The 21,336-nt window shown below is 39.9% G+C and overlaps 1 protein-coding gene across 1 annotated transcript; it reads right to left on the reverse strand.

Annotated features, from left to right (window-relative positions):
• Positions 1-29: 29 nt before the first annotated feature.
• Positions 30-19,720, reverse strand: LOC135473520 (carbonic anhydrase-related protein 10-like). The gene is made up of 8 exons (XM_064753370.1): positions 19,664-19,720; positions 6,847-7,038; positions 4,973-5,068; positions 3,435-3,501; positions 2,869-3,023; positions 2,437-2,556; positions 2,114-2,153; positions 30-114 (listed from the first exon to the last, which is right to left on the reverse strand). The coding sequence occupies exons 1-8, from the start codon at positions 19,718-19,720 to the stop codon at positions 92-94; spliced, it is 750 nt and encodes a 249-aa protein (XP_064609440.1). The 3' UTR covers positions 30-91.
• Between the last annotated feature and the right edge of the window lie 1,616 nt (positions 19,721-21,336).

The raw sequence follows: 21,336 nt of genomic DNA on the forward strand, positions 1-21,336 counted from the left end.
TGCAGAACTAACCATCAGTGACTGAGGACTTCGTCTTTGACACAGCATTTTCCATCAGAGGACATCTATAAGGCGATAGTGGTTCCAACAGTTAGTCTAAATACCGACTGTTTACTGAAATAGTGCAATAAAAACGAGTCAAAACAGCTGAAACAATATATCCATGAAATGTTCCTGTAAAATAGGACCCAGTAACTAGACGTAGCACGACTTGTCAAAGATTCATATTAAGAAAGGTCTTCGCGCAAAAATGCAAGGACGACCGATTTGCTAACACTTAATCAAATTTTGTCGGATCGAATTTGCCAGATGTGGCTTTCTTTTGCAATGGCGGCGTAGCTTCTTGATTAGTGTTAATGCGTTTACCGAAACTTCTGACATAAGTAAGTGGATGGATATTAAAAGTGTAATGGCATCAGCCTCTTGGACAAGGTCATGAGTGTACAAGAGGATTAAGTGGTCAATCCTATAATGACATCCAATCGGTTTTGTCATGCTCTTATCGGTGAGCGTCATTCAGAGCTCAGACTGCCCGGCCACACCAAACTTCTCTGTCACCCCTGTCTCCTGGACATGTCTGAGCAGCCATGCTACCGGAACTTGTTTACCAATATTTTGCTGAAAGGAAGCGGACAAGACTCTAAATCCATGTCTTTTTTGAACGACAATCCTTTTAGATTAGACAGACGGGAAGGTGAGTAAGATTAAACATAGGTTTGGGATAAGTTAGCTGCCAGGTCCGTTGGCCTCGTGACCTTATCACGCTAAAAGTGATCACGTACATTTAGGTGCGTCATTCTGTCCGGGTCGGGTGGAGGGCCTCTCGACCGTCGGGCAGGTCTTATTCCCTCAGACGGACCAACACATTAAATACATCTGACATCTCGTTATCAATGTCACGAGGGTCGATGGCGGCGAGCGATGCCAGTGGAACGCGGCTTAGGGACTCTTGCCTGACAAAGCTGTCGAGAAACGCCAAAATCAGCCTCTTTAGTATATCCAAGAGTTATCGAACTATATAACTCACGAAGTTTTGAGTATTTGTGTCAAATGTGACTGCTATGTAAGTTATTAAGAGACAAGAGACAACGAATGTGGTAGACGCGTGTGTAGTTAAAGGCATCGTAAGAGTTATTGGAGGGGCAATTGGCATACAAGAATTATTTTTTATGTAATTTAGACCTTACCCAAATCACTCAGGAATGGGTAAGTATATATTAGTATATAAGTAAGTATGTGACTGTGAACGTTAACTGAGAAGAGCAACGGGCCATTAACATGGGTAAGAGCTAATTATTTCAGTGTTTTTACAGTGTTACAGGGAAGATTTTACAGTATAAGGTCTAAATAGAATTCTTCAACCTTTCTTTGTAGAAATGGTTTTGGGCCACTGTTGGAATTAGTCTCATTCTGTTCCTGTACAGAAGATCCGCCTCTTAGAAGAGGCTTTTTGCTGATCTTTTCGGAAACACTTCAAGCTGATAATTGAAATGTAAAAAAGAGGCTCTGGACGGCTAGGTGGACTAGGCAATAAACTAATCACTCTTGACTTAGACGGAGGCAATGCCAGCAAGTCCGGCCCAATGTAAACTGCACGGCTCAGTGTTAACAATTCCACCTAGGCTCGTTTAAACAAGTCTTCTTTCTTTGGATCAGTAATTAACGTGGCCAATTTACAGAGGATCGCATAGTCGAGGTGCATCAGACTTAACAAACAACGGACTGCGTAGACACGGTCTCGTCTTAACGTCCCAAAGACAATTCAAGGCTTATCCTAATGATATTTCTGAACTGCCTGAACTAACCTTGAGGAAGAGCAATACCTTCTAATGACACGCAAGAACAGCAGCATCTAAGCTGAAACCCAAAGAACTGTACAACTTACACCCGTTTGGTGATTTACAATGTCTGTTTGTATACAGCGAATATTCTTAATGGAAGGGGTGAATCGTTTCTATAAAGAGAGTTCACTGAGTCTTTCTTCACCGATTTGCCCTCAATGCATCGTGAACACCAGGGATCATTATTGGTTGCTTTGTTTGCAAATGAACTGGCGCAATACCGCAGTAACAACAGCCTGACAACATACTATGGATTTTCGTGGTTGCCTTACCTTCAAAAGATATATTCCGGCTCATACTGCAGCCACGTCTCTGGTAGAACACAAACAATTGACAAGTTAACGCTCCAATCATTACATGGTTGAAACAACAACGACACTGTTTACATAAGGCCACTTTATTTATGGTTGCAGTACAATGAAGTGAAGTGTATTGGTAATCGTTAAGGGCTGCGGCCATCTAGAAGACACAATGTATTAAAGTAGCAGTCTTTCGCAAATTTAAGGTTTTAAACAATAATTACCAAACAAACGAATAGACAAACTCTGTAAACTGCACAAGCTTCTGTAACTAAAACCATCATCCACATACTTACAAAATTGATATTCGTCCGAATTACTCGATGATTAACAGGTCTGATGGGCCGACTGTTCCTTTCTAATAACATCTGAGAATTTTCAAATCCACCCTTGTTCAAAGATTTTATTAATTCTATCTGAAAATCATACAAACAAAACAATTGTTACATTCAAAAGTATAGTAATAACTTTGAAATGGTGAAGAGTAAAGGATGGGGACAAATATATGAGCAAACAGTTCGCAACAGAACTGCTACTTGGGATAAAATTTTTCATTTAATGACCATTACAGCAAGAAATATTACATTGCGTCATTTACAGACGCGTGTGAATTTGAGACTGATCCATGTTTTACGCCTTCAGAAATAAGGTTCTGTTAACAGTTTTCAAATAAAAATGCAAACGACATCTGTGTTGCACCCGCTTGAGGTACATGCTTATTTGCTCACCTGTCTTTGTGACACGTATATCGGTCTGTTCATGATAACCCACGTGACCGTCTCGTAACATCCGGGCTGTGTCAGCGACCCTTCGTAAGTTATAAACTGGGTAGTGTTTGGTAATAGCCACTTCATCTTCACTTTGTTTAAAGATACGAATTGTCCTGTTGAGAAACAGAAAACATGTAGCAACAAATATCGACTGAGAGTACTAGATTAATACAAAATACATCAAGAACTGGTGAACTTTCTACAGGCGCTATGGGTAATGATCCGAGTCTTGCTTGTGGTTTGTTCGGGAATGGCCTTAAAGTTCGAGTGAGTTGAGTAGTTTGTTAGCCGTCAAATATCAAAAAGCACGGGAAAAGTAATCGTACTTTAGAATCGGATTGCTTTTGGGCCCATTTATTAACATATCTGTGAGATGAAACTGTATACCTCGACATCAACCCAACGGCCCACTTCACATCTCCTGGTAAGTTATTCTACGCCGCGCTGTGGAATTCAAATTTATCGGGGAGAAAATTCAAGACAAGGTACCGTGATATTTCTACAATCATTGTGACATTTCTTACCTTGAAATCTTACTTTTGACATAGAATGAGCTAAAACATCGAACTCCTCATTTTCTGATGTTCCAACCTGCAGTAGAAAAAAAAACAAAGACAGACAATGATTGCGTGAGTCACAAATGAGTTAAGACATCGAGTTCATCATTTTTTAGCTTCTCCGTACAGAAAAAACATAGACACCATTTTGATTCATACAAATGAGCTAAGACATCACCTTCCTTATTTATTTTGGTTTCCTACGTCCAGAAAAAAACATGTTATACCAATGAATTAAGTAATCAAGCTGTCGATTTTTTAGGTATTTCACCTGCAACGAAAAACAGAGAAAAAAGAGTCCAGGCATGATTAGCTGCGATAGAATTCATATACGAATGATTATGGCTTAACAGCAATATGGCAGTCATATTGTAATGAGAATATGTTTATACCAGGAGACAGTAAATGGTATATTGGACGCCACAATGAGAATAGCTAAAATCAACCCCAAAACATGGCCATTTTTAAAAACCAACTTAAATAGCGCAAAGTTAAATGTGGAGAAAACAGCAAAAATACATAAAGATCAGATGATCGAGAATGATAAGCGAGAAAACTTAGTCGTAATTGTGGTCTTAAATATTTTTTTGAATCTTCTTTGAAGAGAAAAAGACACTTGAAAATAATTTTTGTATGGTGGGTATTTATTTTTCATTATAATAATGTTATAATGAAGATGTAACAAATGCTTAAAAACATATTAGCACTAGAATTTGGTCTTTTAGCTAACAAACGTGTTTTTGAACATATTCATATTTATACTTCAGATTAAATGCATGTGTTTGGATGTAAACAACAAATTTACATTCAAATAAATTTGGAGGACATGTATCACCTCATTATTTAGGACATTATAATACAAAGACGATATATTGTGATCAAAATACCCACCATACAAAAACATTTTCAAAAACCTTCTTCTCGTGAAAAAAAAAAATGAAAAAAAAAATAGTAAAGACCATCCCTGCAAATATGTTTTCACGCTTTTTAAAACTGATTTTGGCCTCATATGTATGTTTTCTTCTCCTTAAAACTCGAAACTATATTGATATCGTTTAAAATATGTAATGTAAGAAATTCTATATAGAAAATGCATCACAGGTATATTAAATGATGAAGGCAAATGCCCTTTAAATACTAGACGACAGCATCACAGTCGACGACCCTGTAAAATAAATCAAACATAAAGTCGACCGGGTAAGACTTTCATGACTTTTATTCGAACGTGAGTAATGTCTACATAGTCACCAGGATATGTTTGATACCATACTGGGGCAATGCCCCCCATCGAAGCAAAAAATGAGTGTTAAAAATGAACGACCAGTATGGAACCTCGTTAAACTACATGCTTGCTATAAGGCAAACTATGAGACAGAAGTTTGAATTGTGATCCCATGTGTTTTTCGTCGGATTCATTATCCGATGATGTCTCCACTCGTTCAATAATGCACATTTTGAAGAAACGGGGCAACAGCTTACAGCAGGGGCCTACATAGTTTTCTTACCTGGACAAAAACAGCTATACCAGCGATCCCGTGTGGAGACTTTTCGGCCTGGGTAAAGTTATCATAGAGGTCACAGTTGTATGCCATTATCTGGAGCTGTGGAGAAACAAAGTGATAACACAGAGGTAAAGTTATCATACAGGTCACAGTTCTGAGTCGTGATCTGGAAGTGTGAAGAAATAAAGTGATAACACAAAGGTAAAGTTATCACACAGGTCACAGTTCTGAGCCGTCATCTGGAGGTGTGAAGAAATAAAGTGACAACACAAAGGTAAAGTTATCACACAGGTCACAGTTCTGAGCCGTCATCTGGAGGTGTGAAGAAATAAAGTGACAACACAAAGGTAAAGTTATCACTCTGGTCAGAGTTCTGAGTCGTGATCTGGAGGTGTGGAGAAACAAAGTGATAACACGGAGGTAAAGTTATCACACAGGTCAGAGTTCTGAGTCGTGATCTGAAGGTGTGAAGAAATAAAATGATAACACAAAGGTAAAGTTATCACTCTGGTCACAGTTCTGAGCCGTCATCTGGAGGTGTGAAGAAATAAAGTGATAACACGGAGGTAAAGTTATCACACAGGTCACAGTTCTGAGCCGTCATCTGGAGGTGTGAAGAAATAAAGTGATAACACAAAGGTAAAGTTATCACTCTGGTCAGAGTTCTGAGTCGTGATCTGGAGGTGTGGAGAAACAAAGTGATAACACGGAGGTAAAGTTATTACACAGGTCACAGTTCTGAGTCGTGATCTGAAGGTGTGAAGAAATAAAATGATAACACGGAGGTAAAGTTATCACACAGGTCACAGTTCTGAGCCGTCATCTGGAGGTGTGAAGAAATAAAGTGACAACACGAAGGTAAAGTTATCACTCTGGTCAGAGTTTTGAGTCGTGATCTGGAGGTGTGGAGAAACAAAGTGATAACACGGAGGTAAAGTTATCACACAGGTCACAGTTCTGAGCCGTGATCTGAAGGTGTGAAGAAATAAAGTGATAACACAGAGGTAAAGTTATCACACAGGTCACAATTGTGAGCCGTGAAGATGTGAAGCTTCCAAAAAACGCCAGCCTTATCACACTGCAGGAAACAGTTTTAATGCCATTGCTGCTGTTTTTGTTAGGACATTGAGTGAAAATGAGCAAACAGCAGAATTTACTCTATTTCAAAAACAGCTACTACAACGTCACAGTGCATTACGACGGAAAGAGGAAAAAAAACATTTTTTTTCAGTTTTACGGTTACCTCATTCACATCCGTATGTGGATATATAGCTTTGGGAAACCTCTTTAATAAAGTAATACACTTAATATGGCTCATTTTATTCCAGGCTGCCTATACAGACATATTACACAGGTTATACAAGCCAAATGATACGACCAGATTCCAAAAACCTGAGTTGCCTTACAAGTGTTACATGTATGTAGACCACAAAAAAGTTATCACAGAATTATTTTTTAGGCTATTTGCTCTTTGTGTCTCTGCTAAACTTAAATGGCCGTAAGTTTCGCATACACATTTAGCGCATTACCATGATTTCAGAATAAAAGTTACATGTAGGTGTAGTGTGAGGCTTGGATAAAAGTAGATGCTGACGCAGGCACACATCAACAGGCGGAAGTGATCTTTTTAAAGCCAATGAACATGCGTTGGTGAAGGTGACAGTATCGGCAGATCTCAACAAAATGGAAAGTATTCCCTCTCAGCAGACGTTTATTGGTTTTAGATTGACATCGCTTATTGAATCTATCAATGTGCGTATCTAAACAGACTAGAAATCAAAAGTAATTGTAGATAATGGCTACTTCAACCGGAAAACAATAACGTCCGGAAATGAAACAACAGTATGGCACACGTCTTAAATGACACTGTAATTTACCTCGGCCGGAAAGGTCAAGCCTCCAATCTGGTGTTCGCCCCCGTCCAGACCCTCGCTGCCAAAGTGGAACTTGACATACTGGATTCGGTACTTGTAAGACAGGGGACCGGAAGTGACGTAAATACTTTCCGTGGTCGTGTCGTTGATTTTGAGAATAACCTCGTTGCCGTTGTTCATTAACAAGCCTGGCGTCTGGAAAAAAACATGAAAGAATATGTCGCCTTTACTATAAAGGGAACTTAAGTATTTAAAGAGGCAGAAGACTTGATTGGGTACAGTTCACATTATGCGAAATAAGGCATTTCAACGTGAATTTTTTTTTTTACTAAATCATAGGACTGACATGTGAACTCTAGATAACATGCAAATCTTACTCTTAAGCCGGATTTTCACCTTTAGTGACACGAATTCCACAGTACAGACTCTTGGCGCTACCCGAGTGTATTTTCTGACGAACAGCATGGCACCAAAGGATCACAAACTTCTTTATTAGCCCCTCCGCGAATAAATAAGCTAAGCAGGTCAATCCACATGGGGATAGAGGAAAGTTTAACCAGTTAATCAAGTTATTGTTCATGCTCAGATAGTCAGAAGCTATGATGCAGAAAAACGTTTTTCACAACAGCAAAATTATTTGGACGACGTAAGGGCACCCAGTACCGAAATTGAAAGTGCCACGGGGTAAGTTCATTCACGCTTGATTTGATGTAATCTTTTACCCGTAACTTTTACTCATATTTTACCGCTTTCCTCTACAGTTACATTCTTTTCATTGCTTTATTTCTTGTGGGATTTCGGCAGCGAGAATTGGTGGAGTGTGAACGGGCCTAGGTATCGATGATTAGGTCATGGGGACATGTTATCCGTGCGTAAAGTATGGTGTTGAATAAGAAGTCGACTTGTGGAAGGTGTTCGCGTAGTGATGAGTGTTAGGCGACCATTCCGGCTGACGATGTGCCCGTCTGAGTCGACTAACAGAGTCTATACCATCCAGGAATCCAAGCTGCTTCTCAGTGCGTCCATCTACAAATATTGGATTGATGTCGACAACGGAAACAAGCCGTCACTGACGGTTCAGTTGCTTTGCTGGCAATATTTCCTCACAGCGGTTAAAATACTGGCAAACAATGATCGATATGAACAAGAGATTTACAGACGAAACCTCTTAAAACTTCAAAGATCCCTCTGTAAATACAAGAACGTTCTCTGCGTACCCTGGTCCTTGTCGAATGGAATATTTATAAACTTTGGCGTTATTCACTGCATTCGAAAGACGGAAAACTGAATTAATGTTTGGGATTTATTCCAAATATCAGTTCACCAGCCACAGGCACACAAAATAAACACAGTTCAAATAAATATAAGTTTGATGGCCTTCGGATAATCAGCGTTAATGTGATTATCAGTTTCCATTTGACTTCAGCGTCATCATCGTATTGGATTCCCCATTAGTATGCCGAGGATAATGCAGTTTAAAAATGACAGAGAAAACATAAAAATCAGATTCTCATTAAAATGAAATTGTACCCGGCGGTTGACAATAACAAGACCAGCTAAGCAAATTCTCGAAAAAGTCTTAAAATTGGCGAGAATTCGTTTACACCTTATCTAATGACACCGACACGTGAATATAAATAACGAGCCCAGCCTATATATTAGTGACGTACAAGCCGCAAATAATATATAAAACGCCTGGTTTGAGGTAAGTGAGACGGAGTGAGATATAAAAGTGCTGAGATTAAACGTTTCTTTGGCAGTTAATTCGTAATGATATATGGTCGTTCAAATTACTGAGAATCCAAAAAAATAAAAAAATCCTTTCAAAAATACATACTCATTTTCATGGCTCTGTCATGAATGCTTGCAATTTGTCGTAGACAGCATGCCTAGGCAGTTAAGATACATTTAATGTCGGGAGTTGAAGAGAGCAATGGACAGGACATTCAAAAAGTGGGCAGCTCATTAGGGATGACAAGAGACAAAACATCGAGGAGGCCCAGTGAATTATGATGATTAGACAAACCTTACAAACTCTGGGATTACAGTTTATTTAATTTAACAAATCTGTGGTTCGGACTCCGAACAAGCGATGTTTTGATTAGAAAGCCTATCTCCCTCCCGATATTAGTTTACAGCGCGAATAATTTCAGTATTTTCCATCCACTTATCGAATTAAATTTAAGCTGTTAGCCACAAATTGATTTATTGTTGGAGATAGGGCTGGGATGATTGTTGGGAGGTTTGAGGATTTGTCTGGGGACTGTCATATTGCGAGGGATTGCTGTGAGCGGGCTGGCCCCAGAGCAGGCAATAACCCAACCAGGCCCCATTATGTAACCCACCACACATCCGGTTAGGCAAGTGTTTAACACAGATATAAACTATAAATAATTAGCACAGCTGGCAATAAGAGAGGTTGCCGAAAGAAATACATGTATCCAATATGATAACAGTGGCTGGGCTGCCTGGAGGTCTCAAGACGTCTCAGGATACTGAGGTTATTTTATAAGTATTAGATTTATTGATTCATTTATTTATTGTTAAGGGGCCTCCGTGGCCGAGTGGTCAGCGTACTAGCGCAACACAATGACTCAGAGATCTCTCAACGATGCAATCGTTGTCAGTTTACACTGGTTTCCTTTTCGGTTGTACGTGGGTTGTGCCAAAAACCTGCGGATGGTCGTGTGTTTTCCCTGGTTTCCTTCCACCATATTGCTGGCCGTCGGCGTATAAGTGAAATATTTTTAAATAAGGCCTTCAAGCACCAATCAAATAAATAAATAAATATTTGTTTACGGCCATATTCAGGATATTTTATGACGGTCACTTTTATGGGTAAAGGAAGCCAATGTTCCCTGGGACTTTGGCGAGCTACCGGTGAACTGTTCCACGTGTAACATTTGCAATATCCGTTGATTGCAAGTAGTTTCTAATGAACATAACGTAAGACCATACTAGACAGTTACCTGTAATGCCCCAAGAACAATGAAATACAAGGGAAGCACTTATTGTCACTAAAGCCCCGAAAACAATGGAATAGAATAGAACCGCTTATTGTCACTAACGCCCCGAGTACAATGGAATACAAAAGAACCGCTTATTGCCACCAACGCATTAAGAACAATAGAATACAAGGGAACCACATATTGTCACTTATGCTAGGAGGACAATAGAATAGAAGAGAACCACTTATTGCCATTAACGCCCCAAGAACAATGAAATACAAGGGGAGCGCTTATTGCCACTAACGCCCTGAGAACAACAGAGTACAGGAGAACCACTTATTGTCACTTACTCTCTGAGTACAATGGAATACAAAAGAACCAACTATAGCCACCAACCTCCAAAAAAAAAAAAACAATGGAATAAAAGGGAAACGCTTATTATCACTAACGCCCCGAAAACAGTGGTATACAGGAAAACCGCTTATTGTCACTAATGCTCCGAGAACAATGGAACACAAGAGAACCGCTAATCGTCACCAACGCCCCGAGAACAATGGAATATTAAGAGAACCGCTTATTGAGACATTCTTGCTGTATCGGAATTAGAACTCAGCTGAGTATTCATTTGCGTAAGAAACAGTTAGTCAATAAATAAGCTGTAAACAATGCAATTAATGGCGTCAAAACTAAAAAAGTATCAAACTTGTCTGTATTTCCATAGCCTTTTCCTTCCAATTTTAGCCACTAATTCAGATAACGACAACTGAAAGCCAGAAACATAGAAATAAAAGGTCCCCAGTTATCTTGTGATACTTTAATAAGAAATAAACTAGACTTCAATTCATGTGGAAAACTGTAAATGGATAGATTTCACAGGGAAGCGTTATGAATGAATAACTGGTAATAAAAATGGTTGCTAGGGAATTAGTAAAACTTCCAATGCTGGCAAATAAAAATAATCAAACCTAAAATATCAATGGACGCACTATGAATGAAGTAACATTTCAAGAAAACTAACAGAATGAATCAGCGCTGGGATAAATAGGTTATTGATGCATTAACGTTTCCAATAAATGTGACAACGAATGAGCCAATTCAAACATTGTGAATTAAGTAGTTACCCTTTTGATTGGTCATCAATGGACTGGAGATACTTCGAAGTGACATATATTCTGATTGCTACACCTTAAGTTGCACAATGAAAATAAAGGACACTTCTGATTCTGACTACTGGAGTATGGGAACTTTACATTACTGAACATAATAGATGGATCATTCATGGACTATTCAATTGGTCATGGCAAAACGTGTTCAAGACAAAGAAAGCTGCTCCTGGTTTCTCGGACTGAGGGCGAACTAACGTTCAAGGCATGTTGCAAAGAATGGGTGTTGAGGTGTGAATAGGGATGTACGCGTGTGAGGCGGGAAGGGGAGGGATATGACATCTGACGCCTTTCTCATAATGATTTAGTGAAGCATCACTGTCAAAATGATTTCTTGAAAAAATGAGTTTGATATGATAAACGAAAGGTTAACAGAGATTTCAAATCTGAAGTAATCAAGCGAATGGATACGACATAAAACCAAACATGAGTTATTCTTAGTTTGATCTGAAAACTGACTTGGTAGAAACCATGTAATGGGTAGGGCGTCAGCTGATTGAGTCGATTCCAAAATAACTTTATTTATAGGTGACATTTACGTCAGTGATTTGTGTAAAATGATATGTCCTGTACAAAAGATTTGCGATTATATGTAAACTCTTGACCTAGCTGAGAACCGTTTGGAACAGTATGCCCGACCAACAAAATCAAACGCGGTAAAGTCGGAAAGCTCTTTTGCATTTATGAAGATAGACAGCTTACATTTGTCTATAAGAACAAAAAATAATATACTTTCATTTCCCTTGATTAATTAATCTTGACGTTTAACTGAGTTGTGCCGTTTGGGGAACAAAGGGATTACTTAATCTCTGGAGAAGATGATTGTATTATGAGCAAAGGAAGAGTTTATGTACTGGACCATTGGCCTGACAGTGTTTGCAGGCTTCACCCAACGTCATGAAGAAAGCGACTTAGGTGCTGGAGAGAAAAATCAATTGGATGCCAGTGGGGAAAAAATGAAAACGGTAGAGCTGATGTCCCAGAGCAATACACCGCGACCACTTTAACATCGATTTAAGAAATGCTTTCACGGATGGATAAATTAGATTATCAAACATTTCTACTTTTGAGAAAGCAAACGGACTGATTTTCAATAAATAAATGGAATGAGGAATAAGTGAAGCTAATGGTGCGGGATACTGGCTTTATTGTATTAGTTAACATGGTCTTCAGTTCGCAGCCGCGCTTTGCCCGTAAAGATAGCCTGATATACTATAGCACGCTCCTATCTCCACGTACATTAGATAAACGGATTTTATGTGTGTGGTTCTGTACAACGAAATAGCTATCAGCAAGACAAATATACCGGTTTATGAAAGCCATAAAAGCCGATGGAAAGTTTTCCTTAGTTTCACTCATAGCGAACAGGTGCAATTCAGACGGCACTAAGGTTTACATTACCGCCCAGCAAATGAGTTCATCGACAGTAGTTAAAAAGCTGTTTAAAAAGCCTCCGATCAGTAAATGATTCACCCGACGATCTAACCGTATGATATGAACAGACAGACGTTTTGTGGCGGTAGATTGAAACGCCATAAGTGAGGTGTGATAAATTGAGATATACGGTTTGGAAAGATAGCGAAGTGTCGAGCATGATGGAGACCGTTACACAACGCTTCAGCTGTACCATGCTCATATAAATTATGTTCTTCTATAAAAAAAAACTGGCCCCGCTCAAAATCGAGCGGGGCCAAAAAATCGAGCAAAATGTGTTTGCAGGATGTTAATAAAAAAGGTAATAAAAGCAAGTCAGAGCGCACCGAAATGTCATGGTGATTGTTCTCAGCAGCCGCGATATTTAGGGAAAAAATATATGTGGTTTTCTCATTCGGAATGTCAGCGGAAAAACGAGACCCTAGCTAGACAGATGCTTCTGAACAGTAAAAGCGCGAGTAGATTAGGCAGGTGATCATTTTATTTCAATCAACGACGTGCATTTAAGTCACCCATTTGACTCAATTCAACCGTCTCACCTATTGTGTGTTCAAAAGTCACACATGGCATAACCATCGCACTAAGTTCCACCAAAACACTTTGTTCCATCAAAACACTTTGTTCCACCAAAACACTTCGTTCAACAATTACACTTGGTTGAATCATCAAACTCAATGTAACCATCGCACTACAATTTATTCAACAATCACTCTCAATTCAACCATCTGACCTCAGAATGCGTTCTGAAAATTATAAGTTATTCTCAATGGATGAGAAACAAAACCGAGGTAAGCATAATCAGCATGGTCATGGGTATCTAATGTGTGTACTAATTATTAAGATGTATTCATTACCGAGAACAATGTCATCAATCACCTGGAGTGTATACGATGGGCCTTATACTGACCATGTTTTGGGGGTAATGGTCTATAATCGGTGTATGATAGAACACCTGTTCTTTAATTTTAGCTGCATATGGTATTACAGAAATAGATTTCATAAAGGTGAAGTTTGGGGTGAATTCCTTCAAATCATTTTTCATTGTATACATCAAGGTGAACAAGAATACACTAGTTATTCCCTGTCACCCATACTGTCAACATATGGTAATCAATTTTTAATATTCCTGACGTTTGGGCAACGTATTGATAAACGAGATGGCATGTTTAACTAAATTTAGTCCTGTCAATGCCATCCAGGAATCATGCTGTAAATCTAATTCTCTTAATTTCAAATATGATTCATCCCCAGCATTTCAATCATAAATATAAATTCTTGTCACGAAATGGCGATAGTTTAAACAGTAAATCTAACATTTTATCAGATCACGACGGGTTTTTTTAAAACAAAATCCTGATTAGTGACTGCCCGCATATATTTACACAAATTTCACAACCGACTATTAGTAGCACGCATCCATCATGTGAAGAGCAAATAGCATTTATAGACTGTTGCAGGAGAGTTTTCAAAATTGTAATATTTAATGAAATGTAAGCCGTGGACAATGTTACAACCTTCTCAGAGCTTTCGTAAAATCTAAAAATGTGTGATGTGCAGAGACAGAAAAATGGTTACTCAGACAACTCCATCCCATTTTCATCAGATAAATAAAAAAAATAGCGAGAGCTTTATGTGAGTGTTTAACAAGAACGGCGTTATATGCCCACGACAACTTAAACAGCCCGACACCTTACAGCGGAATCGCTGAATTCCAAGAGTTAATTTATAATTCCGAGTATCACCCAATATAAAGTCATGCCATTTAACTCACCGGTTATAAAACCCAACTGAATTCACAAGCCAGTCCAAGAATGACAAGTGGCTGTGTGATATGACTAAGCCATACAACACATCAGGACTAGAGAGAAATGAATATGATGCAGGGCAGAATAATGTAATTTCCATTTTTTTTTTAAAAAAAGGGATACTGATAACCTTAAAAGAATATTTATTAGGAATTGAAAGATACTGTTATACTGGTGGTTATAAAGTACATATAATCTAATCAGGCCCACATGGAGATAGCAAATCAGAATATAAGGCTCGGTTAACGAGAGAATAGTGGACCCATTGTGCCAAAAATTCCGAGAAACAAAACTTGATTACGAATATTAAGAAAAAAAAAGACAAGCATACATACAAGTGCAAAAAGAATAAATTTGATCTTAGTGAGTCTTGAAATTTGACCATAATGCAGAATAGTTAGCGTATAGACATGTGTACACGATGCAGTTTACAATGGGGACATATGTAGCCAGCGATAAGCTTAAAAAACACCTGTATACATGCCATTGTTTCCTATGTGACAGAGCAGAGTGCAGCAAAAAACTCATAGTCAGAGGAGCGGGACACGGCTCAAGAATGTCAGCAGAACCACACACAAACATAGAGCTGAACATTAAAACAGCACACAACAGAGCAATGATTGCTGTTAAAGGATCAAACCGTCGGACACGGAAGCAGAACACAATAAACCACAAATTGTCAGACAGATTGCTAGAAAGACAATAGAAAATAACAGACAATAACAAAGACTTCGCAAGGCGATCAAAAGGCATCTCCAGAATTCTTGAAAAGAACATTTCGAACCAACATTGAAATGACTGGTTTTTAACTTAAGAAATTTCACTTATAAGACAAGCAGTCAGTTTTATGGGTGGAGGACCCTGGAGTGCGGGGACTAAACCAGTGAGATCTGGATTCGAACACGCGACCTCATTGGACCAGCAGGTTAAAATAAGATGTAATATACACGAGCAAAAATTTAACAACGGAATCACTTAACCTTGCAGAGAAAAAGAATCACACAAACCTGAGGTATGCCACTGATGTTAAAACTGGTTCTAGTTCATCATTTGCATCATTCAGGTGACCTTTGCGGTATACCATAACTACTACATTCGTACACCAGTCATCAACCAAGATGGATATTCCAGGTCAACAATCGCAAGCCCAATTCTCAAAACAACGTTTAGCACAACCTACTAAAGATCTAAGAAAGTATATACAGTACGAAAATAAGACGGAATCAAGAGCAGCAGTTTTCGATGATGTTGAGCACACTTGGTGCCTCTAGGAAGGTCTCTTGACAAGCGTGAACTAGTGAAGTCATAGTGTACATATGGTGTGCGCGGTTTTCCCAGCCTATTGTTACCCAGTCAATTTACGAGCAGACGATTATTCCGCGTGACGTACCACGTGATCCGTGGGTAGATTGAAAGCCTTAGATCGACTAAAACAACGTTTTGCGCAGGAAATATTTGCAGATTTGGGAGAGGAGGTGGGGACCATACAACTAGTACGGCATTAATTTATTTGAAAAGGAGATTTCGATCAAAGGCGCTCAGAAAGCAGTTTACAAAGAAAGAATAATTGATTCAGCAGAAAGGAAACTGATCTCAATTTCCTAATGTATGCAATATTGCCAACTCAGCATGTGACAAACGTGACACTCTTAATGTGACTAATTATCCACAAATACCACAGCCTTCTTCGCTTTTTGTTTCATTTCCTGGCCGCCGATGAAAGCTGCTGAACGCTATACCTTCATTTCTGACACGCAGTCTACATCAATGCAATTAGTGGGGACAAATGTGTTCTCACCATGAGACTTTCGGAATATAAGTGAATATTACTACTGTGGTGATGTATAGCCAACCGCCCACAGCGAGATCAGATCGAGAAGCAATAAGGGGGAGGGACCAAGCAATCAGATTCCCAGCTATTGTGAATTATAGAAACATTAGTTTACTTGATTAGCTCCCGTCACAGTTAATAGTACAGCTGAATTAGACGTCATTGCTACGCGAAACATGCTTATGTGAGAAAGGTCGTGTCAAAAATCACTAATAACGTCAGACGTCAAGCTTGGACCGAATCTAGAAATGAAACTTAAAAAATATCAAATTGAAAAAGCGATATTAATCAATATCGTAAAAATTGCAAAAAAATTGTTTTTTCTTCCACGGTGTCTTGTTAAAACTCCTTAAGCACGTCAGTTGAGAAAAACATCGTGGTAGAGGTGTATTATGATTAAAGTGCCGGTGTAGGCATCATTGACAGCCTCAGCGAGTCGGCCGAAGTGTCATAGCTGTAGAGGGGCAATCTTCCAGCGCCAAACGCAACCACTTGCATCGCTTGCTCGTCTTATTACGTCTGGCGTGAAGATTGAGCTTGTCCCATCCGTAGAATTATGAAGGGAGATCAATATTAGCGTCAAGCTCCAGTCCGAGTTAGGTAAGGATAATTAAGAGGGGCCCACTGGTCGTGTTTATTTGCTCGGCCCGACCATCAACTCAATTATTGTCTTTAAGTGATTTGCTTCATTCGTCCCATGACCCCATTACCCCCATACCGGAATTGTGGGGCCCGTCCTACCACTGACCTCTATATCAAAAGTATAGCCCAGCGACTAATGAGAAATGAAAATATCATTTGCTTTCGTGGCTTCGTCACGGCATGTTGAATATGAATAAAACCAGGGGAATGTCTCCGTGGAGCGTTGGATGGGCCACTGGAAAGTAGAGCAATCTAACTACGCGTGAAATGCACATTAACAGTGTATAAAGGGTTGCTGAAAAGAGTGTATGAAATACAGTAGAATAGAGAGGACATGTTGGAAGCGGCACTTGAATACAATGTGGCATTACCAACTTCTAGGATGGAGGTAGCCTCCAGTGGAGAAATATTATCTGAGAGTCCACATTTTATATATCGATTTAAAAAAAGAGAAGCATTTTTCATGAACAGGAAAAAAAATCTGCCAAGTTGGCTAATAACCTTTTTAGGGTCCTTGTTTACTTTCTTGACAACTGATACGTTTTAAGAGTAATGGCCATTTTATGAAAGGGGCGAGGCCTCGTCGGCTAGATCGATGGGACCGATTCAGGGGTATATGTATGTGGCGGGGGCATTTGACGGGTTGGACGTCAGCCGACGAGAGTGCCAACAGCTTGGAGAAACAGGCTTTAATTAAAAAATGATATAAAAACGCTGGACACAGCTGTGGTTGTTGTAAAGGTGGGGAGAATTTCAATTCAACTTGTCATCCATCAGCCAGATCCCAAGCTTTACCATCCATACAGTGTAGAGGAATTTCAAAGGCAACCTTCCTGAAATAGTGGAGCATTTTCGGATATCCTGACAATTACAGACATATTTCCCAGAGTCTGACAGTCAGAAGGTGACATTTTTGATTACGCAAGGCAGTTGTGTCGATCCCATCTTAGCTTCGAAAACGGTGGTCAGCATAAACAATCGGGTCATTTCGGTGGGATTTCTGCTGAAGTGTGAAGTGTTCGCCAGACAACTCGGGTGTCGCTAGTATCACCGTGTCACAACGGCCAGCAGTGGTGGTCATCTGAGGCTCTCCAAGCCTGTAATGATCCTCCATTCAGTGTTCTATATAGACTATCTAAACTGACATTAAACTCTGTGAGGAGAGCCTTGTTTGAGAAATTAGGCTAATCTAGAGCAACACAAGCCAGCCTTCCATCTTTCTTAGACAAAATCAGAGCGCCATTACCCGGGAGCCGGTAGTTAAGCGAGCTTCGCCAACACGTAATGTACGACTAGCCGTGGATTGATTTCAAATGATGCAAACCACCAGAAACGTCTTCAGCCTGCAGTTGCTAAGTAGCATTTTTAGGCTGTCGCCTCGAGTTAAATGTAGCCGGTGGGCCCGGCAGCAGAAAATGGAGACATTTCCGGTCGTCTCGAGAAATGGCAACCATAAATTCTGAAGCAAGATGTCACTAGACTGGAAAAAGGCCGTGTTGCCGCAAAGTTTTAGCTGAGGAACTCTATGTAAAGTAGACGTGTCAATGGAAGCTTTATTTGTTCGTGGACAACACGCAATGGGACAGCCTAAAGGGCAACACTGTGTCCCCCAAAGCGCTATCGGTGCACCTTTACGATCGGATGGGTCATAAAAATTGGATGGTCGACACGAGCGCACGGTGACTGGCTGACCTAACACGGGCCGGCGATAACGGTACTGACTGCCTCCCCCGGACCCTGCTATTGATGTATTCTCCCATCTGATCGACCGGCTTCACTTTCCAACGATCACCCAGTTACATTTTCAGGACGACTAAGTGAAGTCTGTCAAGCAAAACGAAAGGCAGACATGATGCTAATCTCGAAACCCTGTCTCGTTTAAGGTGTTATTCACTCCATTTACCAGTCATCGCTAGAACTAAAATGTCAAATGTGACAATAAAAAACGGAGGCAATCAACAGATTGCTCCTTATCGACTGAAGCAAAAGCTGTCTGTATCGCCTAAACCATGGTCGCTGCAAAGCATGTGATATTTACAAGTAATGAAGTTTCGGTCTAATCTCAACAGTAATCTTCTATTATGCAGGATTATGGTTTTGTTATACATTGAGTAATGCTCCACCTACATGTCAACCGTTCCAGCAGTTCACTTTGATTGTCAGACCATCACATCTGATACTACACTTTTGTTGACCACACATGTGAGGAAACATTCATCAGCAGATAATACTTTCATTAATTCATTTCAAAGGTTATTTCAATATTTATTCTTCCTGGATTTGTTGGCAAACTGATCACAGTGATGAAAAACTGTTATCACAGACGTATGTTATCATTTATGGTTAGTGTTTCGGACAAGTGAACACGGCTTTTGGGAACAAAGTATACTGAATGCGGTAATAACTGAAACGTACTAGAGACAATGTATAACTAGGATTCCGTTAAGAGCAATACCTATTACAATGAATAAAATATTTTATTTTTGTTTTGTTTTTTTCGCCTTGGTATGTTGGTATGTGGTTATGATAACATAGTGCAATGAAAGTTAAGGAAGAGAAAAACACGAAGATCTCATTTTTTCTGGCGTGGTGCTGAACGTTTATCCTCTTGCGGCTGATGCACCTGGGTCGATAGGATTATGTTATGTAAACCTCAGTGGTTAAATTCTCCAGATTTGACGGGAATATCTACGAGGAGTCAGGATAGTCAAATAATGTTTCTTTAAGTTGCTGCTTTTCTTGAAATCTTCTTTTCTTTGACATTTTCTTCGTGCGTGTTTCCCATTGGTGGCGAACGTATCGTATAATTACAGTAACAATGACCGACGGACGATCTGAGGCCGGATGTCTCGGTCCACCCAGCAGTATCGCCCTAGTCCAATATTACAGATCACATTTCTTCAAAGTGACTTGAAGATGTTCGCTGAAAACACACAACGCGGCCGAAAATCAATCTGTGTGACAATGCGTCACTGTTGCCAGCTGAGATTTACTTACCCCGCTCTCGTCCACCTCCAACTCTCCGAGCGAAGGGTCGAATAATAGCAATTCCATGTCGATGTTAATAGGAGACTGTCGCTTGCCTTGACTGCATAATCTCCACTGTGGGTTCAATAGACCCCAATATTTCGGCCCTGTAGAGGAAAAACACTTTTATCATTTTACGATCCCCTACTCCCGTCAATCGACAAACACATGATGAGAAATGAAGACAGAATTGACTCCCTTTTTAGACGTTAAATGAAGGAATGTCTCTCCGCTGTGGTTGAAGCCCATGGAAAGAACGACTGGCAAAGAATCGGGAAATATCGAGTTTTTGCAATGCAGGTTAAATTGACAAGTTTTGCTATTTTGTCGCTTTTAAAGCCGAAGGGGAAAGGAGAATTATGTTGTAGGAATTAGATGCAGTGAGCCATGATTCTGTGTAAAAAAAAAGTCTGTGCTAAGGCATGGTAAGCCGGGGAGGCCCAACGTTATCGAGGCTTGATTGGTGCGAGTCTTCAACGACAAATTAGCCTAAACGACATCTTTAAATAAAGGATAAAGCTCTCTTGTGAGAGGAAGCGTGGTAAAATGGTCATTATGCGCCTCCCAAACCTTCATCAGCACAGAATCAACACTTCCTTTTCTGCGGGTAACCTAAGAGTTTCTAAAACCCGATTTATTACCATTGTGAGTGTAAGGTGTTTACGCGGCTTACCAAAGAAACTCGTTTACTCGCGTTACAGTAAAATATCCCCCGGATTGGAGGCAATTCAGAGGAACGCTGCCAGGCGTGCAGGGTTTGTAATAGTGAAATCATTGTGGAAATGGAACAATCATCTGGCCGAGCAGTCGACGAAACAACTTTAGGGATTTGCTGAGAAGTCTTGGGTTTTGTGAAACAAATCAGTCCTTGTTGGGACGTGTCAGAAGAAGCGATGCCAGATGTAAGACTTGCTCCTGTAACCGAGTTTCTTCAATAACCCAGCACCAGCGACAAATCAGATAATTGCGGATGTTGTGTGTGCAGGGTGAGAGACAGAAAGAGAGAAAGAATAAGCTGTGTGCAAGACTGGGTTAAAGCAAATGAGAACATTACCTGATATTCCCCTGTAAGTCCACCATTTTGCCCAGAGTGAGATTTCCGCTGGAATGGAATAGAGCCACAATGATCGTATTTATCGGTCACAGCCAAAACGATACCACAAGCGACCGAGCCACGGCTCCGGCAGGGATAACATAGACAAAAATTCAATTTACTTTTTAATTTAAAACAGACTCCCCCAGAGAAACAATGCTCATGGGAGTAGCGGAGCATTCATCAATTGCAGAAGAATCGCTCCTTGTCTGTACGCCGACAGAACATACCCTTGTGGACCAAGTAGAAAGTGGAAGGTTATTGCGTGTGAGGTGAGAAACGGTAAAATGCAAAGAGTATAGCCTACGTCTCCTACGGGCCATGTTCATTCAATACAAAGCGCATAGCAGTACTCCAAAGCATTCAGTTTACATTTGAAAATATGTACATGGCTTGGCGAGACATTTTTTTTTGACAAATATTGTTATTATTTGTTTTCTTTGACTTTGGTGTGTTACGCCATACTCAAGGATTTGTCACCTATACAACGGCGGCCAGCATTATCATAATGGTTGAATATTGTCATCAGTGTTCGCAATAGCATGTATGT

The sequence above is a fragment of the Liolophura sinensis genome, chromosome 8 (assembly GCF_032854445.1).
Source record: "Liolophura sinensis isolate JHLJ2023 chromosome 8, CUHK_Ljap_v2, whole genome shotgun sequence".
Classification (NCBI taxonomy): Eukaryota; Metazoa; Mollusca; class Polyplacophora; order Chitonida; family Chitonidae; genus Liolophura; species Liolophura sinensis.